Source organism: Gopherus flavomarginatus, chromosome 20 (genome assembly GCF_025201925.1).
Source record: "Gopherus flavomarginatus isolate rGopFla2 chromosome 20, rGopFla2.mat.asm, whole genome shotgun sequence".
Taxonomy (NCBI): domain Eukaryota; kingdom Metazoa; phylum Chordata; order Testudines; family Testudinidae; genus Gopherus; species Gopherus flavomarginatus.
Window position 1 is genome coordinate 2,181,983 of NC_066636.1, and position 21,432 is coordinate 2,203,414.

The 21,432-nt window shown below is 48.5% G+C and overlaps 1 protein-coding gene and 1 pseudogene across 2 annotated transcripts; both read right to left on the bottom strand.

Moving 5' to 3' along the window:
• Nucleotides 1–4,749: 4,749 nt before the first annotated feature.
• Nucleotides 4,750–20,317, bottom strand: LOC127038011 (uncharacterized). Of its 2 annotated transcripts, none has more exons than XM_050930331.1 (4): nucleotides 20,267–20,317; nucleotides 13,081–14,307; nucleotides 10,072–11,286; nucleotides 4,750–6,519 (listed from the first exon to the last, which is right to left on the bottom strand). In XM_050930331.1, exons 2-4 carry the CDS (start codon nucleotides 14,301–14,303, stop codon nucleotides 5,175–5,177), a joined length of 3,783 nt encoding a protein of 1,260 aa, XP_050786288.1. In that variant the 5' UTR covers nucleotides 14,304–14,307; nucleotides 20,267–20,317; the 3' UTR covers nucleotides 4,750–5,174. The 2 variants fall into 2 exon arrangements, with proteins under 2 accessions (XP_050786288.1, XP_050786289.1); XM_050930332.1 differs by lacking the exon at nucleotides 20,267–20,317 and adding an exon at nucleotides 20,127–20,188.
• LOC127038022 (interferon-inducible GTPase 5-like) lies at nucleotides 15,348–20,312 on the bottom strand (annotated as a pseudogene).
• Nucleotides 20,318–21,432: the final 1,115 nt, after the last annotated feature.

Sequence of the window (21,432 nt, forward strand, 5' to 3'; positions counted from 1 at the left end):
GTGGGGCCCCTGAGTGGAGATATTGAGGGACCATGGGGGGGTGATGGGGCCCCTGAGGGGGGATTTTGAAGGACCAGGACAGGCTCCTGAGGGGTATTGTGATCATATGTTGGGGTTCTCCTGGACGTTATCCTCTTTTTGGTCCTTCGATCTCCGTCCGCGCGGCTTTTTGAAATATGAGGAAATGTCCAGGTCTGGGATTCTTCCTTGCTGTGACAGGCCAGGCCCCAGCTCCCCGCCCTGGGCAGGGGGAGAGGCCCAAAGGAAGGTGCTGACTGACGGGCGGGTGCTGCCTCCTGGGCTTGTATCCACCACCATAACAGGAAGTGACACTGCCCCCCACCTCCAGAGTGAGGCCACAGGTACCCCCTCCAACACCCCTCAGGTACCCCCCAGGTACCTCCTCCAGGACCTCCCCAAAACCCTCCCCGTACACACACACCCCTGCAGCACCCCCCAAAGTGACCCCTCCAAGCATACAGTCTCCCCAGGACGCTGGGTATGACAATTGAATTGCTTTGCAGAATGTAACCCTACAGGTAATATGGATGCCAAGCTGGAAGAATCCTGATCTAAACTGGCCACAGCCTGGAGCCAGAAATACCCCTCAACGGAAGAACGTGTGGAAGCGTGTGCAACCAGCGCTTTTCAATGTGTCTTTCCAGTCCATAACATGGATGGTGCACCCCAGAGAATGGTGGGTGGACCGGGTACACCCCAACTGCAGCACATACACAAAAGTCTTGAAGCAACAACGTAATTGGTGGGTTTGGGGACATACACAGAATCGTCGCTGGAAAAGGGGTTTGTGGGCAGCAGGAAACGCAGGGTTGGGTGTATGAAATCTGGGAGACCGTTACGTAACTGATAAGCCAGAATGTAAATTTGCAGCAGCAAATCAATGAGCTACTGGCCCAGCAACAGTCTGCAATCACAATGGGATGGAAAAGGACAGCAAAAGTGAACCTGTGGCTAACTCAGTGGACAGGAAACCTCGTGACATGGGTGGGGGGTGACCTCAGAAGGCTGACTTGGGAGAGGGACGTGCGCTTGGGGATACAAAACCCTCAACTCTGGGGCTAGCGCCTGTGTAATAGTTACTGTGATGCCTTGGAATGGGATAGCTCTGAAGGTGGGTCCCCATGAGCCCTATAGGAATGAGAAAGGGAGGCGCTCGCTGGGACCCACTGGGAGAGAGCTGGGGAGGATGGAATGGTGTAAAATGGGCAATAATCCAGTTAAGTAATTGTTTGTCCAGAGAAAATATCGCAATGTGTTCGTCTGCAATGGCCATGGAGGGGCAGAATTAAAGGCCTGTTGCAAATGGGGCCATTAGCGGTGATATATACGGGGTCTGGGATATTTACTGGGAATGTACACAACATTTGGGGCCACAATTGCACCAGAATCTGGCACAGTTACACACAGGTACGTACTGCCGTTGGGACTATGGTGCACAAATGGATCTGTGGAACACGTTGCTGAGGACAATTGAACCAGCACCTATTACCCAATCCCATTCCAAGTAGTCAAATGGCGCGGACAGCACTGAATTTCATTGTGGATAGTCAATGAACGCACAACATGGACCAGAATACACAAAGATTACAGGAGGAACTCACCTCAACAGCCAATAGTTGGACACAGTTACAATACACACGTTAGGATGGCACTGACAGAATTTTAACGCTATCGAAGGAGGAGAAGCAGTGTTCTTGGAGGTGGCCAGGATGTTGGACCATACTACAGTGGTCAGGACTCTCGGTGTTGCTGTGGATTATGATGGCGGCTGGTGTATTGTTATGTATACTTGTGTTACGTTACAAATGGAACAATCAACCCTCTAAAGAACGGCCACTAATTATAACCTATACGTAATGTAGTAAGCCTCCCCCAGTGCACTAGACAGCCCAGACCCAACCTTCTCAGGCCCACTACAATGGGAAGTCCGGAGCATTAACTGGAATAGGTGTGGTACACCCGTACCAGAGAAGGTGTCGGGTATTGTACTGCACAAGGGGCAGTGGGACAGATGGCGCATCGGCACATTTCACCTCGATGCCTGGCCCTATCAGGAAATGTGTCGTCCTATGTCCTGTGCTTTCCCAGGGATACCTGGGCAGGAGGATCCCAACAGAAAAGAAAGGGGGTGGAGTGTTAGGATATAAATATTCAGGCCTGCCTGTAGAGGTCTATACTTAAGAACTTAGGTGTATTTTTATCACTTAGCTAGTTACAGGGGTATAAAACAAAGAATCAAAACCACAGTCTGCCTGTGTCTGGGCCTTCTCTTACTGTGACAGTCTGAGGCCTGGCTCTTAGGCTAAGGCCTTTGGCTAAGCAGTGGGGGCAGCCATACGCTGGGAAGTGAACGGTCACATCCTCACAACCCAACCCCCCCCCACTGAAATAAGAGGGTTTGGGACTGTGCCAAGGCTGATTCCCCACTTTGAGCGCAGGAAGTGGGGCCCACAAGGACTCTAAAACTTAACACTGGCCACTCTAGGCTCGTTTTCAACTCCCAGGGTTACAGCTTTTCTCTGACCTTGGCTTGGTTAATGCTGCCACGACCCAAGAGCAGAACCCCTTGGAGAGCCCAGGAAGGGGCACTTGGGAATTCCTCCCTGAGGGGTACCCTCAAGCCCTTTCACCCCCTCCCCTCCGGGGAAGAGCAGAGAGAGAAAAAACAAAGGAAATCAGCTGTTGCCACCAGCTAATTAAACAACATGCACAAACCTCTTAGACCCAAAAATCCAATTCTGTTCCTTAAAAAGGTAAATGTTATTAATTAAAAAAAAAAGAAAGAAAATACATCTGGGAACTCAGGCTATTGCTAGGTTTAAAAAAAAAACAACTATAAGGATTAAGCACCAAGAATAGCTTTCTTCAGGTTCAGCTTAAGGTTATAAGCAAAACAAAAGCACCTGGGGGTAGCACAGAGGAATCCTTAAGCCATTAAGAAATAAAAGGGATAAACCCAATCGCGCCTTCCCAGACATTCCCTGATCTACTTACAAATCTGAGGTTACAAATGAGCAGTTTCTAGGTATGATACTGATGATTTTTCATACCTGGCCCAAGCTTCCTACAGGAGAGCTCTGCCCTGTCCACCTCTCTCCAGAGAACAACAGCAGACAGACAAAAGGGGGGAGTCTTTTTTCAATTTTAAAAAGTTCGAGCCTTCCCATTGGCTCTTTTGGCCAGGTGCTCACTCCCTTCCTTTTACCTATGTGTAGCAGTGAGACTTTTTAACCCTTTACAGGTAGAGCAATTAAAGAACAGCTACTAAGAGGGATTTTATAGCTACTGGCTGGCTGGGTGTCCACAAAAGGGAGCTACCTCCCCCCCCTTCATTTATCACAGGCTGTTAGGAAGATGATCCTGTCCCGATAGTGCCCATCACCACCAGATAAAGAAACAGATCTTAACATGGTTGAAGAAAACTTAGGGCAAGTCTCCACTAGCAACGTTAAAAGTTCTGCCGTGGCTTGTGTAGTCATGATACCAGGACTGGGAGAGAGCTCTCCCAGAACTGTAAAAAACCCACCCCCTGTAGCTCCCAGCGCTGGGGCCCTGTCTACACTGGCACGTTACAGCACTGAAACTTGCTGCACTCAGGGGGGTGTTTTTTCAGCCCCCGAGCAACAAAGTTGTAACGTGGCAGCGTAGACAAGGCCTTAGTTTGATAGCATCCTGTCTGGCAATAAATCACTTCTCAGTGGCTGTGGTTGTGAAACTCTCATTTCTGTCTGTTTTATCTTCATGGCCCCCACTTTTCTAATGTTAATCTGCCTGGTTCTCTAATCATTTCTGTCTGCTGTATAATTAACTTTGCTAGGTGTAAGTTAATTAGGGTAATGGGATATAATAGGTTAGAGAATTATGTTAGAGGATGTTAGGATTGGTTAGTTAAATTTCAGTAAAATGATCGGTTAAGGTGTAGCTGAGAATATTACTGGGATCAAACAGGAAGTGGGAGGAAGGGAAATTGGAATCACGCTTGCTGGACATTAACTCCCATGAACATCGCATTGTCTGCACTATGAACTGCTGGTCGTTTGCTGCCTGCTGTCTGCGTGATAGGAACCAGAGAAGTGGGAGGGTGAAGGAAAAGCCCTCTAACCTATTGCTCTATAGTCACAGTTGGTTCTGGCCAGTGGGAGGACAACGGGCTGCGGGGAAAGGACCCCGGTGACCTGACCAGCCAGTTCCAGCCAGAAGGGAACAAAGGAGGAGAGGCTGGAAGAAGAGGAGACCCAGGAGGCCTGTTTACCTGGGACAAAAGACAAAGGACAGAGATGGGACTTGGGGGATGGTGATATTGAATGCCCAGCTGGAAGGAGGGGTTTTCTGGGCTAGGAGGAGAGAGCAGCCAGAGCCAGCTGGAGGCAGGACAGATCTAGATGTGCTGTGCTGAGGGAGGCCAGGCCTGTGGCCCTGAGAGTTCCCTGTGCTGTTCAGATGCTCAATAAACCGTCCTGTGTTACGCTGGCTGAGAGTTGCTCCGGGCTAGAGGGCAGGGGGTCATTATTCCCTCTGGATGTGGAGGCCCCGGGGGTCCAGAGCGAGTGGACTCCCTGAGGGGCCCACGGCAGAACCAGGCCCACTAAGGCTGAAAGAGGTGTGGTTCCAGGAGGTGCTGGAGTCCAGGGATTAACCTCTGAGAGTGGACCCCCGAGCAGGGCTGTCACACTGAAGGGGGGTCCCCCCAGGGACTGTACAGAGCCTAGAGAGCACGAGTCCTCTGCGTCTGTGACACACAAGAATACAACTTTAATCAAACACACTAAAGAGCTTCTAGCTTGTTTCTGAACTGCTGTGCACAGCTGTACTGGGTTCTCAACCCAGCTCCCAGGGCACATCCTACATTCCTGCATTCGTAATACAGTCCATTATGTGGGAGCGTCTCTAAATTATAATCTTCAATAAACATATCTCTACAACCCCGACCCAGATCAGGGCCCCATTGCACCAGAGAGAGACACAGTTTCTGCCTCCAATGAGCTTACAGTCTAAGTAGACAAAGGATTATTCTCTCCATGTTATAGGCAGGGGAAACTAAGGCACAGAGATGACTAGATGTGATGAAGGTCACACAGGCATGCTGTGGTGGAGGCAGGTCTCCTGAGTCACACTCCAACACTCTGACTGCAAGAACATCCTCCCTGGTGCCACTAAACAGACTTTTTCTCAGCCACCTCCAGAGCCTGGGTGAGCACCCGATGGGCATCCTCAGCAACGCCATCCAGAAAGTAATGCAGGGCGTAGGCTGTGACTAGGAACGAGATCTCTGCAGCTAGGAGGGTTCCACACACTGGTAGGAGGCTTATGTACTTTTTAATTTTTATCATGGTTTCACCCATCTCCTTGTCCCCTTGCTCCCAGGCAAGATCAGTAGGCTTAGACGATTTGACGAAGCTGTGGAGATATCGACTGTAAGTGTACCTCACTGCACTACCTGAAACCTGGCCCAGCAGCTCCAAAGCATCTTCTCTTGATAGTTCCTTGGCCAATGGGGTCTTGATCACACCCTTCAACTGAGACACGGGTTTCTTGACCTGTTTGGAGAGTCTATCGAGGGATTCTTCATCCAAACCAAAGACTTTGCAGTACTCGGTCATGGATTCCACCAGGATGTCAACATCACATGAGACAGAGAGGTGGGGGATAGGAACAGCCGCAATAGCGCACGACTTCAGGGCTCGTTTCCAGATCTGGTTCCTCAGGGCTTCTTTTTTCTTATCCAGGATTGGCCTAGAGATGTTGGGAAGCGCCAAGAGGAAAATGTGTCTCTTGTGAGAGTCCAGTTCGTTGGCCAGAGTTTCCTGCAGTTGGGGAGAATCGTATTGGTCAAATTCCCACCTGGAAATGAGGAAAACCTGCGGGGAGTTTACCCCTTCACTCCTCAGCTTCTCCACACAGTCGTCTCGGATTTTCTGCAAGATGGTCTCCTGGTCGTAGTTTCTTTTTCTACTTTCGTTTCTCAAGTCCTCGTCCACTTTGGAGCGCACAAAGTAGAACTTCTTCCCCATCTTCTGGATCTCCTGGGCCAGGTCTGCGTTACAGGAGCTGAAGCGCTTCGAAGTGACAATGATGAAGAAGTCATAGCGGGCAAAGCTGACCTGCTGAAAATAGGTGTCAGGCCGGAAACTTGGAGTCCCGATCCCAGGAAGGTCCCACATCTTCACATTGGGGAGCGTGGGATGCAGATAAGCGATTGGCTCTGTTGTTATTTCTATGATGCCAACCTCGGCCGCTCCTTTGTCATCGTCGGCTAAGCCCAGCATGGCGTTGATGAAGGACGATTTCCCAGATCCCGACTCCCCAGTGACGGCGATGTTGAGGTTGGTGTTTTTTGACAGCTCCAGGGCCTCCTGTGCTTTTTGAGCTGCTTCTGAAAGGCTCCCTGTTTCAATGGCAGCCTTTAGCTCTTCAACCTCCTTCTCGGACATACCAGGGACTTTAACATCCAGATCTTGAAATAGGCTCCTTGATGCCTCTTCTGTAGCCGCCATCTCCCTGCGGGTGGAGGGAAGAGAAGAGAAATGTGCTAGTCATGCTCATCTGTCACCTCATCAGCTGTGGCCTAGTTGTTAGGGCACTGAACAAGGACTGTCAACCTTACACATTTTCCTTGTTATTTACTTTAAAGAAATGACTCCAACTGAGATTAGCGCCCTGTCAGTGCAGGGGTGCCCCCCAGAATAAGAGCCTCCACTCTGCCAGGGGCTGCACAGAACCAGCCCAAGATTGGGGCTCCCATTCTGCCACATGCTGCAAAAACCCCAACTGAGGTCAGGGCCCCCATGGTGACAGGCGCCACACAGACCCTGATGAGATTGGAGCCCTGTTGCACAGACACAAAGGGACAGCCCCAGCCTAAAAGAGTTTCCAGTGTAAATAGACAAAAAGGAGGATTTTTATCCCTATTTTATAGTCAGGGGAAACTGAGGCACAGTGGGTTTTTAAGTGATTTGCCCACGGTCATCCAGGGAGTCTGAGACAAACCCAGGCATTAAACCCAAACATCCTGTCATCCTCGTGTACACCTTGATCCATTTGTACTGCACCTGACACAATGGGTCCTTGATCTACAACTGGGGTGTCTATGTGCTTCTGTGACACAAATAAATAATCATAATAATGTGACAGTTGCTGGCAACCCCCCTTAACAACTAACAAGCAACTATTAAGGGAAAGTAGAAGCCTTACGTACACAGTGACCTGAACTTTTGAACTGTTTTTTTTCCTCTGCCTCCAAACCGGTTTTTACTAACCAGATAGCAGAAGTACGGAGTCCGGCAATTACCAATTAAGTGTTAACACGGCAAGGGTTTTTGTCTGAATGTGTATAAAAGGTTTGTAAAATTTGTATAAAGAAAAGGTGTTTTGTACCAAGGTAGGGAACTCTCCTTTCTTCTGCAGTATAAAGCAACCTTTCCTTATCCCTGTCTGGCTGTCATTGGCTCTCAGCTAGGCGGACCCGACATTTCGGTAACAGTTTCTGGCACCCCAGATGGGACTCTCCTAGCTCGGACATCGGACTCTGGATGGCTGTGGTGAACTAGGAGTGGCGCCACCGGGGTGTTTAGCCTCTCTTCCTCACTTCACCATGGCCCCTGGGGTTAGTATTCCGATAAGGTGAGTCCTAATAGAATAAGAGCAGCAAAGAATCCTGTGGCACCTTATAGACTAACAGACGTTTTGGAGCATGAGCTTTCGTGGGTGAATACCCACTTCCTCAGATGCATCTGACAAAGTGGGTATTCACCCACGAAAGCTCATGCTCCAAAAACGTCTGTTAGTCTATAAGGTGCCACAGGATTCTTTGCTGCTTTTACAGATCCAGACTAACACGGCTACCCCTCTGATAATAGAATAAGAAAACGCTATCTGGTTCTGGTTCCGTTTTGTTTTGGTTAACCAATTAACATTTTTTTGCTTTATACATTTGGGCATTAGGTGTGTGGGCAAAACTGAGCCTCTCATTCGTAATTCCTCAGGGTGAAAACCATAGCATGCAATAAAGCTCTAAGATAGAATTAAAATCCTTCTGGCCGTCCTCTGTAGTGGTCAATGTAATAAAAGTAAAAAATCCTGAATTAGACCGTAATTCCCTCTGCTCTCTGTTTAATTCTCTGTTTGAGTGTCAGAAAACAGATGGGTGGGTCTCAGAGAAAACCCTCTAAGAATAGACCTTTAAATTATATGCTAAGTAAAGGGCCCCTACCCGGTGTTCAAAAAGGGATGTCCAGGAAGCGTTTTTTACAACTCTGCACCCAGGATTGGCCAGCCCTGGGGACTGCATGGCCCGAGTATGGCTCTTTTGATATTCCGACTTATTTAACCCCTTTGCACCTGATGTTAGAAAACCAGGCGCCGGGGCAAATGGACTATTGAACCCCTCTTGTCTCCTACAAAGGGCCTTTACTACAAAATTAACAGGCGATCGCTATCAAAGGCAGTGGTTTCCCTCATTCCTCCCATTAGGCCCCATAAATAAAACACGTGTATTATATAAATATTTACTCTGGCATTCTGTTGCCTCACCCATCCCTTAAAAGAATGTCTAAATGCCCACAACCCATAAAAATGATTTCAAGTTTCACAGCTAACTTATTTAATGTTACATATTGTGGGAGCATCCTAAATGCTACCCATGCCCTAAAACACTTAAATGTATCCCATTGAAAATGTCAGAACTGCATAATGGGTAACTCCAAGCACTGAGATGTACGAGTGGGCTGGTGCCATCGAGTCGCGGGTAATACCCTTACCCTCTACTTAAAGGCCCCCGGCTTGTATTTTATCTGTGGCTATAGTGCCTACAAAGCTCTCCCTCCAGATTGGCAAGGTCGGTGTGGTGTGGCCCGGGTGCAATCGAATGTCCAAATAAACAATACGTTAAATTCCAGTCAAATCCTCAACCTGGAAAGCTACTCTCACAAGCTCTTCACCCCCTCCATAAAAACTCGAGCAAAGCGTGCCAAAAATCCCTTAGTAGTCAGACAAACAAAGTTTCATTCCTTTGTTCGTGCGCTCATTCCTGGGTTGGGGGTAGCTAAACTAAAAAAAAGCAGTAGTAAATATTTCTGCAAAACTCAAAAAAACAGCTAATGCATCAATAAACACTTTCCAAAAGTTGCAACGGAAAATTGACGGGGTGGCAGAAGTAGCTTTGCAAAATAAGGGTGTACTAAATGCCATAAATGCTAAATTGGGGGGGCTTGTGCTCACCTCAAAAAAAATGTTGTTTTTATGTTAATCACTCTGACTTAATTAAAAAAATTTAAAAGCTATTAAAAATGCTGCTGTTGTCTTTCATGCTGTATCTCTTAATCACACCTTTAGTTTTAAAAACCTCCTCCCAGGCCTTGGGTCACGGTTTACAGGGCTCTTGCAAACAATTGTTAAATACATTCTTTTCCTTCTTTTCTTCCTATGTATTATTTGGGTAATAATACAATGTGCAAAATGTCTTTGCAATGCTATGACTAAAAGCTCTGCTGCCCATAAAAAAACCCAGTATCTATCCCTCCAGCTTGATCGCAAATTGTGTAACGGGCCTGACAATTTGGGCTTGTCAGGCCCGAAGGGGGGACTGTGACAGTTGCTGGCAACCCCCGCTTAACAACTAACAAGCAACCATTAAGGGAAAGCAGAAGCCTTAGGTACACAGTAACCTGAACTTTTGAACTGTTTTTTTTCCTCTGCCTTGAGGCAGAGGAAACTGGCTCCAAACCGGTTTTCACTAACTAGATAGCAGAAGTACGGGGTCTGACAACCACCAATCAAGTGTTAACATGGCAAGGGTCTTTGTTTGAATGTGTATAAAAGGTTTGTAAAATTTATATAAAGAAAAGGGTTTTTGTACCAAGGTACAAAACTCTCCTTTCTTCTGCAGAATAAAGCAACCTTTCCTTATCCCTGTCTGGCTGTCATTGGCTCTCAGCTAGGCAGACCCGACATTTCGGTAATAATAATTTACTCCAGAGTGTGAGAGACTTTGGCACACGATCTCCAGTTCCCGTGAGAGTCCCTGCTAGGGAGTATTGAACATCTTAGACTTACACTATCTCTTCTTCGTCCAATGCCTTCGTCAGAACAGTTTGGGCATCTTCAGCGATGTCATCTAGAAAGCGCCGCAGGACAGTGTAGGTGACCCAAAAAGACAACTCTGCCTCGATAGATGTACCAACCAATGGTAACCCACTGAGGATACGTTTTGTTCTTGTCATGTAATCAGCTTTAGCCTTGGCCAGCAGATTCAACGTAATATCCTTTGATATTTCTTCAGTTAGAGGGGACCTTACCACGGCTCTCAAGTCTGCGATGGGCTTCCCAGTCATCTTGGCAAGGTAAACCAGGGAGTCGTCATCCAAGTCAAAAGCCTTGCGGTAACTTGCCATGCAGCCCATCAACCAGGGAATGTCACAAACGACAGGGAGACCTGGGATAGGAATGGCAGAGATGGTGCAGGACACCAGGGCTTGTTTCCAGACCTCTCCCTGCAGGGCTTTCTTCTTCCTTTCCAGGATAGGTCTGGAAATGTTGGGCAGAGAAAGAAGGAAAACATGTCTCTTGAACAAGTCGAGGTCATCTGCCAGAGTTTCCTGTAGTTGTGGAGAATCGTACTTGCCAAACTCCCATCTGGAGACAAGGAAAACCTGTGGGGAGCTCATCCCTTCTCCCTGAAACCATGTCACACAATCATCTCTGATTTTTTGCAATATCCTCCCCTCACTGAAGCTTTTTTCATTTTGCAAGTCTACATCCACTTTGGAGCGCACAAAGAAGAACTTCTTCTCCAACCTGTGGATCTCCTGGGCCAGGTCAGCATGTGTAGATCTGAACCGCTCTGAAGCGATGATAATGAAGAAATCATAGCAGGCAAAATTGACCTGCTGGAGGTACCTGTCAGGCCGGAAACTTGGCATCCCAATTCCTGGAAGTTCCCACATGGTAATGTTTGGATGTTTAGGATGAGGATAAGGAGTTGGCTCCATTGTTGTTTCCACCACATCAACCTTGGCTGCATCTTTGTCATCATCATCCAGACCAAGCATGGCATTGATGAAGGATGATTTCCCACATCCTGACTCTCCCGTGATGGCGACATTGAGCTTAGTGGTTTTTGATTGCTCCAGTTTGGAAACTACTTCAGAAAGGCTCCCCATTTGAATCGCGGCCTTTAGCTGTTTGAATTCCTCCTCTGACATACTAGGGAGTTTAATGTCCAGATCTAGAAATATACCAGATGAAGCTTCTCCAGTAGCATCCAGCTCCCTGGGGGAAGAGAAGAGAAAGATTGTAGTCATTGTCACGTTGTACCAGGCCATCTGTGGCCCAATGTGTCACACTGAGATTTAGAAGATGTTGGTTCTATTCCTCTTTCTATCCTTTGTCTATTTAGATTTTCAGGTCAAGAGTTAACTCTTCCTGTACAGCACCTAGCACAATGAGACCTTGATCTACGTTTGTCCCACTGTAATATACATAATTAATAAATATGGTTAGAAAATTTGAGGGGTCTGCAAAAAAATTCAATTTTCCATACACAAACACAAAAAATCATGAGCCAAATATTTTGATTAGGAAATAGCGCTGTGATGCCTCATGAGAGTTGTAGTTCAGGTGCCTCATGCCCCCATTCACCACTATAGACCAGGTTCACTGGTCGGACTACATTTCCCATGATGCACTTCACTTCCCCCTCTTGGAGGCAGAAAGAAGCAGAACATCACAGGAACTTCTCACCAGAGTGCATCCTAAAGGATGTAGTCCAGCTGGGGATCCCCACCCATAGAGGAGAATGGGGACTTGAGGGTGATGAACTACAACTCCCATAAGGCATTGCAAAACAAAATATTTTGGTTTTCTGCAATTATGGATTTTTAACCAAAAAAAATCTGACTCTTTTAACAGAAAATCAAAAACAGAATGATGAAATATTTTCGTCCACTCTAATAATTAATAATACACTACATCAGTAGAAATGTGAGAGAAACTGTGAATGGGGATGGATCACTTGATGGTTGCCTGTTCTGTTCATTCCCTCTAGGGCAGCTGGTATTGGCCACTGTTGGAAGACAGGCTATTGGGCTGGATGGACCTTTGTTCTGACCCTTTATGACTGTTCTTATGTTCTTAGAGAGGAGTTTCAGCCCTCATCGCACCCATAAGCCCACAGAGCTGGTGAGATAACACAGGCTGGAGCATGCTGGGACACAGGCAGCACCTTTGTCCTCATCTCAAACCTTGCTAGGGTCTTTTTGTTACCATTGGCCAGATTAACTTCTGATGTAAAATTCCACCAAACTGGTATTTTACAGAATAAAATAATTATTAATAATGCTTATGATATCTGAGAACCCCAATGACTCCAGTGGACCTACGGCCTATTGACCCCAGCTGGGATATGGCCTCATTGACTCCAGTGGAGCTACAGCCCACTGACCCCAGCTGGGGGTCTGACCCCATTGACTCCAGTGGAGCTACGGCCTATTGACCCCAGCTGGGATCTGGCCCGTTGACTCCGGTGGAGATTCTGACCCATAGATTTTCCCCACCATTTGACTGGGGTCCTGTGAGCTCCAGGCCAGGGTATTAACCACAAGACCAGTCTTCCTCTTGGCCTGTCTTGCTTTTGTACATTTTCTTACATGTCTGTATCGTGCCTAGCACAATGGTTTACTGATATACAACTGGCATCTCTACATGTTACTGTAATCATAATAACTATAACAGTAATAGTCCCTCGCTCTTCTATGGCAGTTTTCATCCGCAGGTCTCAAAGCGCTCTGCAAAGGAGGTCAGTATCATTATCCTGCTTCTGCAGACTGAGAAACTGAGACCGGGAGAAGGGAAGTGACTTCTCCAAGATCAGCAAGCAGTCCAGCAGTAGAGCTGGGAACAGACTTCACGCCTCCTGATTTCCTGTCCAGTGCTCCGTCTGCCAGTAATACAAGTGATTAATCATAATAACTTTCTCCAGAGGTGAGAGATTCTGGTTCCTGGTCTCCAGCTCCCTTGAGAGTATCTGCCTGGGGACTACTGAACTTCTGAAACTGCTGCACTCACTTTTTCTCTTCCACTTCCAATGCCTTGATCAGGACCCTTTGGGCATCTTCAGCCACGTTATCCAGAAAGTGCTGTAGGACGGTGCACGTGACCGAAAAAGCCATCTGTGCCTCCACCAAACCACCAATCAATGGTATCGCACTGAGGATATGCCTGGTTCTTGTCATGCAATCAGCTCTGGCCTTGGCCAGCAGATTCAAAGTAAAACGACTAGATATTTCTTTGCCTATGGGAGACCTTATCACAGCTCTCAAGTCCACGACAGGCTTCCCAACCCGCTGAGCAAGGTTAACCAGGGAGTCATCATCCAAGCCAAAGATCTTGCAGTAACTTGCCATGCATCCCATCAACTGGGGAACATCACAAGCAATGGAGAGACCTGGGATAAGACTGGCGGAGATGGTGCGGGCTTGTACCCTGACCTGTCCCTGCAGGACTTTCATCTTCCTGTCAAAGATGGGTCTGAAAATGCTGGATAGGCCAAGAAGGAAGACATGTCTCTTGTGAGCATCGAGTTCATCTGCCAGGGCTTCTTGCAGTCGGGGACCATCATACTTGTCGAATTCCCATCTGGAGATGAGGAAAACCTGTGGAGAGCTCACCCCTTGTCTCTGCAGGGACTCGATGCAATTACTTCGGATTCTCTGCAGGACATCCTCCTGGCTGAAGTTCTTTTTCCTTCTCTCGTTACACAAGTCCATGTCCACCTTGGAATGCACATAGTAGAACTTTTTCCCCATCCTCTGGATCTCCCAAACCAGGTCAGCGTGCATGGATCTGAACCTGTGTGAAACAAGGATGATGAAGAAATCATAGTGGGCAAAGTTGACCTGCTGGAGGTAGAGGTCAGGCCGGAATCTTGAAATCCCGATTCCCGGTAGGTCCCACATCCTCACATTGGGGAGTTTAGGATAAGAATATGCGAATCGCTCCATTGTCATTTCCAAGATGCCAACCATGGCTGCATCTTGATCATCATCTTTCAAACCTCGGATGGCATTGATGAAGGATGATTTCCCAGCGCCTGCCTCCCCCATGATGGCAATGTCGAGCCTGGCATTTTTCAATAGCTCCAGGGATTCCTGAACTTTGGAAGCTGCTGCTGAAAGATTTCCTCTGTCGATGGCATCCTGTAGCTCTTCAAGATCCTCCTTGGACATAGTGGGGAGCTTAAAATCCAACTCCTGTGATCTACCAGCCATAGCACCTTTTGGTAACTCCATCTTTCTGCGGAAAAGGAAAAATACATCAGCCAATATTAACAGAAAGGGGAAATGGGAGCAGTAGATGACAGAAATGAGAGTTGTGAAGGTTCTTCAAATGTTTCTGCCTCTTTGTAAGGCCGGTAAGACATCAGTAGATAGCAAACCAGAGCTTACAGATAACATGTATCAAGAGTTACCTTTACTCATCAGCACTTCAGATAAACAGGAGAGAGCAGAGGTAGAAAAAGAGATGACTCAGAGCTCTGTGGTGGAGATCTCTGCTTGTGAAGAAATAGAGGTTTTGCATTAAAGGTGGGAGAAAATTTTTCAGCAAGTTTTCATTGCCATGTTTTCTCCATTGAAACAGAAATATCTGTTTTCAAATATTTTTCAAGCTTTTGTCAAAACAAATAAACAAACAAAAAACACTGAAAAAAGTCAGATTTTGACGAAAACCCTGAACATTTTTACGCAAAATTTTGACCAAAACCAAAACCAAAACCAACACAAAACCCACCCACACACAGTTTCATGGAGGGAAAAAACCTTACATTCCCCAAACAGTTCTTGCTTTTCTTATTGTAGATTCATAGACCTGAAAGCCAGAAGGAACCAATGGAGCATCAGCCTGACCACCCGTATAACACTGGCCAGATATATTCACCAAATTACTTCTATATTGAGCCCAGAGTTGAGCTAGAGTGTATCTTTTAGCAAGATGCTCTATTTTGATTTAAAGACTTCCTGTCCTTTCCTCTCCCTGATATAGTAATGTCAGTTTTCCCACAGGAAATTTGGAAATGAAAATGTTTGTGTTGACTTAAAATTCCGGTTAGTACTCATATAAATGGTGATTCAAAACAAAAATGCTGTATATGAATTGGTTCCAAACTTCCAACATTTTCCAGCCAAAACATTTTGAATACTTTGCATTCAAAATTTCTCATGGGGGAAAAAAATTAGTTTTCTAAGCAGTTCTACTAATGAGATACATTTATAGCCTTGCAAATAAGCGTATTCATTAGTGACCAGCCTAGTTTACAGAGATACACGGATTCTTAATTCCAATGTAATAAGTGTTTATTCAACTATAAAACCATTTCCACATGAGACTTGATGACAGAACAAAGAAAACACAGAGAACTGATGTTTGCAAGCGCTAGCTATGAGACAGAGATGTGTACCAGGCTAGCATTGTTTATCTGAACATCCCACCCTGTTAGCAAATATTGATCCTACTGGGAAAGGAATATGAGGATTTTGCTGAGTCACTAGATAGGAAACTCATCTGGGTTTAAGGGAGGTTGGAGTGGGTCTCTGAGGAGAGATGACCTAGGGTGTGGGCAGAGCAAAGCTGAAGGAGGAACCCTGGGAGCAGCCACTCATAAGGAGGAGATCCAAGCTGATCTTTATGTTGTTTTACTGCTGTTCCCTTGGTGAATAAAGCTGATCCCAGGAACACAAGTGGGTTTGGGCTTTGCATGTTGTGTCAACTGTTGTTTATGCAGCACAAGCCTCTTTGCGATCTTTTATATATCACAGTCCCAGGAACATGCAGTGGAGCTGGGTGACATTTTTCAGTTGAATAGTACATTTGCTGAAAAACACTGTTCCAGAGTGACCAAAACTGATTCCAACATTCAGGACATTTCATGGAGATTAAGTCCATAAATGGCTATTAGCCAGGATGGGTAAGGAATGGTGTCCCTAGCCTCTGTTTGTCAGAGGGTGGAGATGGATGGCAGGAGAGAGATCACTTGATCATTACCCGTTAGGCTCACTCCCTCTGGGGCACCTGGTATTGGCCACTGTCGGTAGTCAGGATACTGGGCTGGATGGACTTTTGGTCTGACCCAGTATGGCCGTTCTTATGTTCTTATGACAAATAATGTTGGCTGAATAAAACTGAAAAAAAAATTCAGTTTGTTTTGACATTTGCAGAATGAAATGCTTTGACTCTTTGGTTTCAAATGGTGCTTCATCTTGAAATGCAGCTAGATTTACTTAACTGAAAAAAAGGGTGGCACAGAGAGGTAAAATAACCACCCAGACACAAAACCAAACAAAAAAAAAATCAGCTAGGGACAAACAAAATGTTTTGTTCAACTCAAAATAATTTTTTTTATTTTAAATATTTTTTATTTTGTCAAGAAAAAAATGTCAGTTTTCATTCTAAATGAGCCGATTTTTTTTTTTAAAAGATTGTTTTGGTTCAGCCCCTGAACCGAAAAAATCAGCTCTTCACTCAACCCTAGTGTGCACCATTTGAACATAAGGCAGTCATGCAGGGCCGGCACTTCCATTTAGGTGACCTAGGCGGTCGCCTAGGGCACCAGGATTTGGGAGGGTGGCATTTTGCCGCTCTTGGCAGCAATTCGGTGGCGGGAGGTCCTTCCGCGCTCCGGGTCTTCGGCGGTAATTCTGCAGCGAGTCCTTCACTCGCTTTGGGACCCGCTGCTGAAGTGCCCCGAAGACTGGGAACGCGGAAGGACCCCCCCGCCACAGAATTGCAGCCAATCGGGAACGCGAAAGGACCCCTGCCTACGGCGCCAAAAACCCTGGCGCCACTCCTGCGGCCATGCCAGGGGAGAGGCTAATAATCAGTGCAGTGCAAATCAGATAAGAAGCCATACAAATCAATAACTCAAACAGCTTGGAATGGAAGCGGCATGTTTATATCTGCTGCTTAGCAATCCATATACATAGTTCTAGAGTAGATAGTGTGTCTCACAAACACAGATGAGATAATCCTCACGACAGCCCTCTGAGCTCAGATACTTTTAACTTTATTGTTTCTTGGCCTAGGGAATGAGGTGTCAGACTCGGCTCGATGGCATCTCTGTTTCTCGATCTTGACACTTTCCCATCTTACTCCAGAGCTTTCTTGCGAACCCTTTGTGCATCCTCAGCCACCTTCTCCAGGAAGTTTGACAGAATGGAGAAGGACGTGGCAAAGGACAACCCGGCTGCACCCAGGGTGCTAATCACTGGGACGAGGTCAAAGCGTCGTTCGACTGAGCGGGTAAGGCCGCACCCAACCTGGACAATCTTCTTCATTAATACATCTCGGGTGAGAACTTCCCCTTGTGGTGAGATGATAACAGCCTTGAGCTCTGCGACAGGCTTCCCAGCCCGCCTGGCCAGCTTAGCTAAGGAGTCATCGTCAAGGCTGAATAGTTTGTAGAAGGTGATCATGGATACCAACAGGAGGCCAACATCACAGGCGAGAGAGACACTCCCCATGGGAAGGACATTGATAAAAGCCGACACCAGGGATATTTTCCATAAGTGCCCACGCAGAGCAGATTTCTTCTTCTCTATGATTTCCGGAGAAAAATTGGGCAGGCTGAGCAGGAACGCAAGTCTCTGTAGATGGGGGAGGTCCTTCTCCAGAGTCTCCTCCAGCAAGGGAAAATCATACTGGCCTAAGTCCCAGTTGGAGAGAAGAAAGACCTGGGGGTTGATGGCTCCCTGGTCTCTCAGGCATTTCCTGGCATTTTCCCTGATCCTCTGGAGAACATTCTCTTCGACGTAGGCTTGAGGATGAGCCCTTCTTGCATTGGCCAAGTCTTCATCCACTTTGCAGCGCACAAAATAGAACTTTTTCTCCATCCTCTGGATCTCCCGGGCCAGGTCGGCGTGGCTGGATCAGAACCGCTCCGAAGCAACGATGACAAAAAAGTCATAGTGGCTGAAATTCACCTTTTGGAGGTATCTCTCTGGTCCAAAATCCATCGCCCCGATCCCCGGCAGGTCCCACAGGATCACGTTCGGGTAGCTTGGATGGGGATAAGCCGTCGGCTCTGTTGTTGTTTCTATCACCCCAGTCTGAGCCGCACCTTGATCTTCAGCACCCAAACCGCGGAGGGCATTGATGAAGGAGGATTTTCCAGAGCCCGTCTCCCCCGTGACAGCAATGTTGAGCTTGGTGTTTTCCAGAGACTCCAGATCCTCCTGAGCTTTGGAGACTGCCTCTACCTGGCCTCCATCCTTGAAAAGCTCCATGAATTTCTCATATACCTGTAGAGCTGCATTGAAAAACCCCTTGGGGTCTGACTCAATGTCAATGCCCTTCGTCAGAGCTGAGAGAGCCTCCATCTGCCGCAGAGAAGGAAATGGATATCGCCATTAGTCTGAGTTGGTTTATAAACAGTTGACTTAAAACCGTCAGTTCAAGTAGGAACTCAAGGCTGGCTTAAGGCCTAGGTATTGTAAATGTAAATTTCTGCGTCTGTCGGCTGATTGCCAAAGAATCTCAGCTTTCAGTTACTAAAAGAGAGAGAGCAATTTCCTAACCATAGTGACTGGTGAGAAAAACTCAAAAATGTGATTACATTTAGGTACATTTGAGCTAATGCAGGGCTGCTGCCTGAATCTGCAGAGAGCCTGAACCCATCACTTTGAGGGAGGTAGCTGTTCTGTGCACCTGAATGGGGTGTGAACTCCCTCCTCACCACACCCCAGCAGGGGACTCTGTGTGGGGCAGAAGGGGAGAAGGAAAGCAGGCCGGCCTCTGCCATCACCACCCCAGGAGAGACATCTGAACTGATGGGGGTAAGTTCTAGGGGATCCCACAGCTGACACCAATGCCTCTGTGCCTGGGGGAAAAGTGAATGGGGATCCCATGCCACTGCAAATCCAAGTGTGTGCGTGTGTGCGTGTGGGTGGGTGGGCGGGTGGGGAGGTTGGAAGGGCTACTATCCCTACAGGGCCAGTGCAAGGATATTTCGTGCCCTAGGCAAAACTTCCACTTTGCGCCCTCCCCCCACGGTCCCGCTCTGAGGTGCCCCCCTTGTGGTAGCTCCCCATCTCTGCCCTGAGGCGCCCCCCCGACAGCAGCTCCCTCCCTCCACCCTCCGCCCTGAGGCACCACTCCTGCTCCACACGTGCACCCCGAGCACGCCATCGCTGCTTCACTTATCCCACCTCCCAGGCTTGTGGTGCCTAAGATGATTGGTGCTGCAAGCCTGGGAGGCGGGAGAAGTGAAGCAGCCACGGCATGCTCAGGGAGGAGGCGGGGCAGGGGTGAGCTGGGCGGGGAGTTCCCCTACGTGCCGCTCCCCCACCCCTTACTTGCTGCAGGCGGCCCTCCCTGCGCTCCCCTGCCTCAGCTCCCTCCGCCTAAATGCTGGCGGAGAGCTGGGCAGCCGAAGATCCGGCCGCCGCGGTCGCTGCTGAAGAAAATGCTTCCCCCCAAATCCTAGCACCCTAGGGTCGCCTAAATGGTTGCACCGCCCCGTGTCCCTAATTATCATAACTGATCAGTTCCGCATTGCAGTATCCTAAGCCCCAGTCAGAACTGGGGCCCTGTCACACGGGCCGCAGCCCAGACATACCCCACCCTGGTGAGCTCATGGGTTAGTCAACCCTCTCTGCTCCTTCCCCTGCCCCCACGGCCGGCGCTTCCATTTAGGCGACCTAGGGCGCCAGGATTTGCAGGGGCGGCATTTTGCCGCTCTCGGAGGTAATTCGGCGGTGGGGGGGTCCTTCCGTGCTCCGGGTCTTCAGCAGCAATTCTGCGGCGGGTCCTTCACTTGCTCCGGGACCTGCCGCTGAAGTGCCCAGGAGACCGGGAGCAAGGAAGGACCCCCCCGCCGCAGAATTGCCGCCGACTGGGAGCGTGGTAGGACCCCCGCCTAGGGCGCCAAAAACCCTGGCGCTGCTCCTGCCTGCCCCATATTGATCACACTTCCCCGGGGAGCAGGGAACCCACCAGCCTTTTGCTAATCTCCCCCCCACCCCGCCGGCTAAGAAGTAGGGCCCTGGGAAAGTGCCCAGTGAAATCTAGCCCAGGGCCAGCCCCGACCAGGCCTCAGGAGCTCTGTGAGCTCGCAAACGTACCCAGCTCTTAATGCAACCACATCCAGTCATTGGCAGCAGCTCTGGGAGCTGAGAGGGCGCGATTTAACCCCCTATCTGGGGTTAAACTCTTACCAGTCGCTCCAGTGAGCAGGACGTTCCCCACGAAGCACAAGACTCACCCTGATGCAGGGCTCTGGCTGCTTCCCTCTGCAGCCAAACAGAAAGCAAATGCTGCAGAGAAAAGCAGCCCTGGGAAAATTCAAGCCTCACCCTTTCCTGGAAATCAGCTGCAGCCAGCTCTGAGATCCTGCATATACCAGAGAGCGGGACTGGACAGACAGACAGACACAGGGACTGGAGGGTGGAACCCCCAAAATGTCAAATTGCCTTAGCAAAGAAAGCAAACACTGCGTTTGGAACAGAGGCTCGGTTAATTCACTGTCAGTCAAGTAGCCAAAGTTAGTTGTGGTGCAAAACTGCTCATTAAAGCACTACTCAGGGGCTGTCGTTTGACTGGGTTTCATTCTATTCCCCCCACTTCACCCTGCACGCACCCACACCCACACCTAAACGTTGTCCAGACACCGGAAATAGCAAAACAGGGGAAATGATGGATAGAGAAATGGAAGAAAAGAGAGAGTGATGGGTGCGTATGGAGGATAGATAGATAGATAGATAGATAAGATAGATAGATAGATAGATAGAGCGGGTGTCTGGGGATAGATAGGTTGATAGGGAGGTGTATGGGGGTACATAGAATGAGTGCATGAGTGCGTAGGTATGGACAGAGGCAATGCTCTGTCTCGCAGAGTCTCACGTGTGTCTTAAAACACTCCCAGACTCTCCCCACTTGTTAGGGGAGCTGTTATCTGGGGCTATGACCCAGCTGGTTCCTGGCAGCTCAGGCACGGGCAGTCCTGGGAGGGGCATCCAAGGCTGGGCTTTCCCCAAATGGTCCGGATGTTGGACGCCTCCATCTCTGAGAATTTAACCCATAGTTCACTGGGCTAGTTTGTGGCAGAGCTGAGAAGCGGCAGCTCCCACGGACCTCAGTAGGCTCCACACACCCATAAACCTGCAGCCGGGCACAGGCATGCAAACATCTGGGACATTTCAGGCTGAGGGGCTCAGTGGCGGGTGCTATCCCCTGGGCAATCAGAGCTGGCCCCGAAGCCCCAGTGTGGCGCTGTGCTGCAGGGAGTGGGGTGGCTCCATCGCTGTCCAGGGCCCGCCCAGGCGTGTGCCCCGCCCGGGACCAGATCCCCAGGGGCTGCGAGACCTGTGGCTCCCGGCCCGGGCCCAGCTCTGGCCCCAGGTCTCTCTGGCACCTGGTGCCTGCAGCTTG

What these genes read in the sequence shown, in the direction of transcription:
- LOC127038011 (XM_050930331.1), bottom strand. Translation starts at nt 14,303, where the DNA reads ATGGAGTTACCAAAAGGTGCTATGGCTGGTAGATCACAGGAGTTGGAT. An exon ending in TTGGAAGTGGAAGAGAAAAA is followed by an intron (nt 11,287 to 13,080) that starts GTGAGTGCAGCA and finishes CTCTTCCCCCAG; the next exon opens with GGAGCTGGATGCTACTGGAG. An exon ending in TTGGACGAAGAAGAGATAGT is followed by an intron (nt 6,520 to 10,071) that starts GTAAGTCTAAGA and finishes CTCCACCCGCAG; the next exon opens with GGAGATGGCGGCTACAGAAG.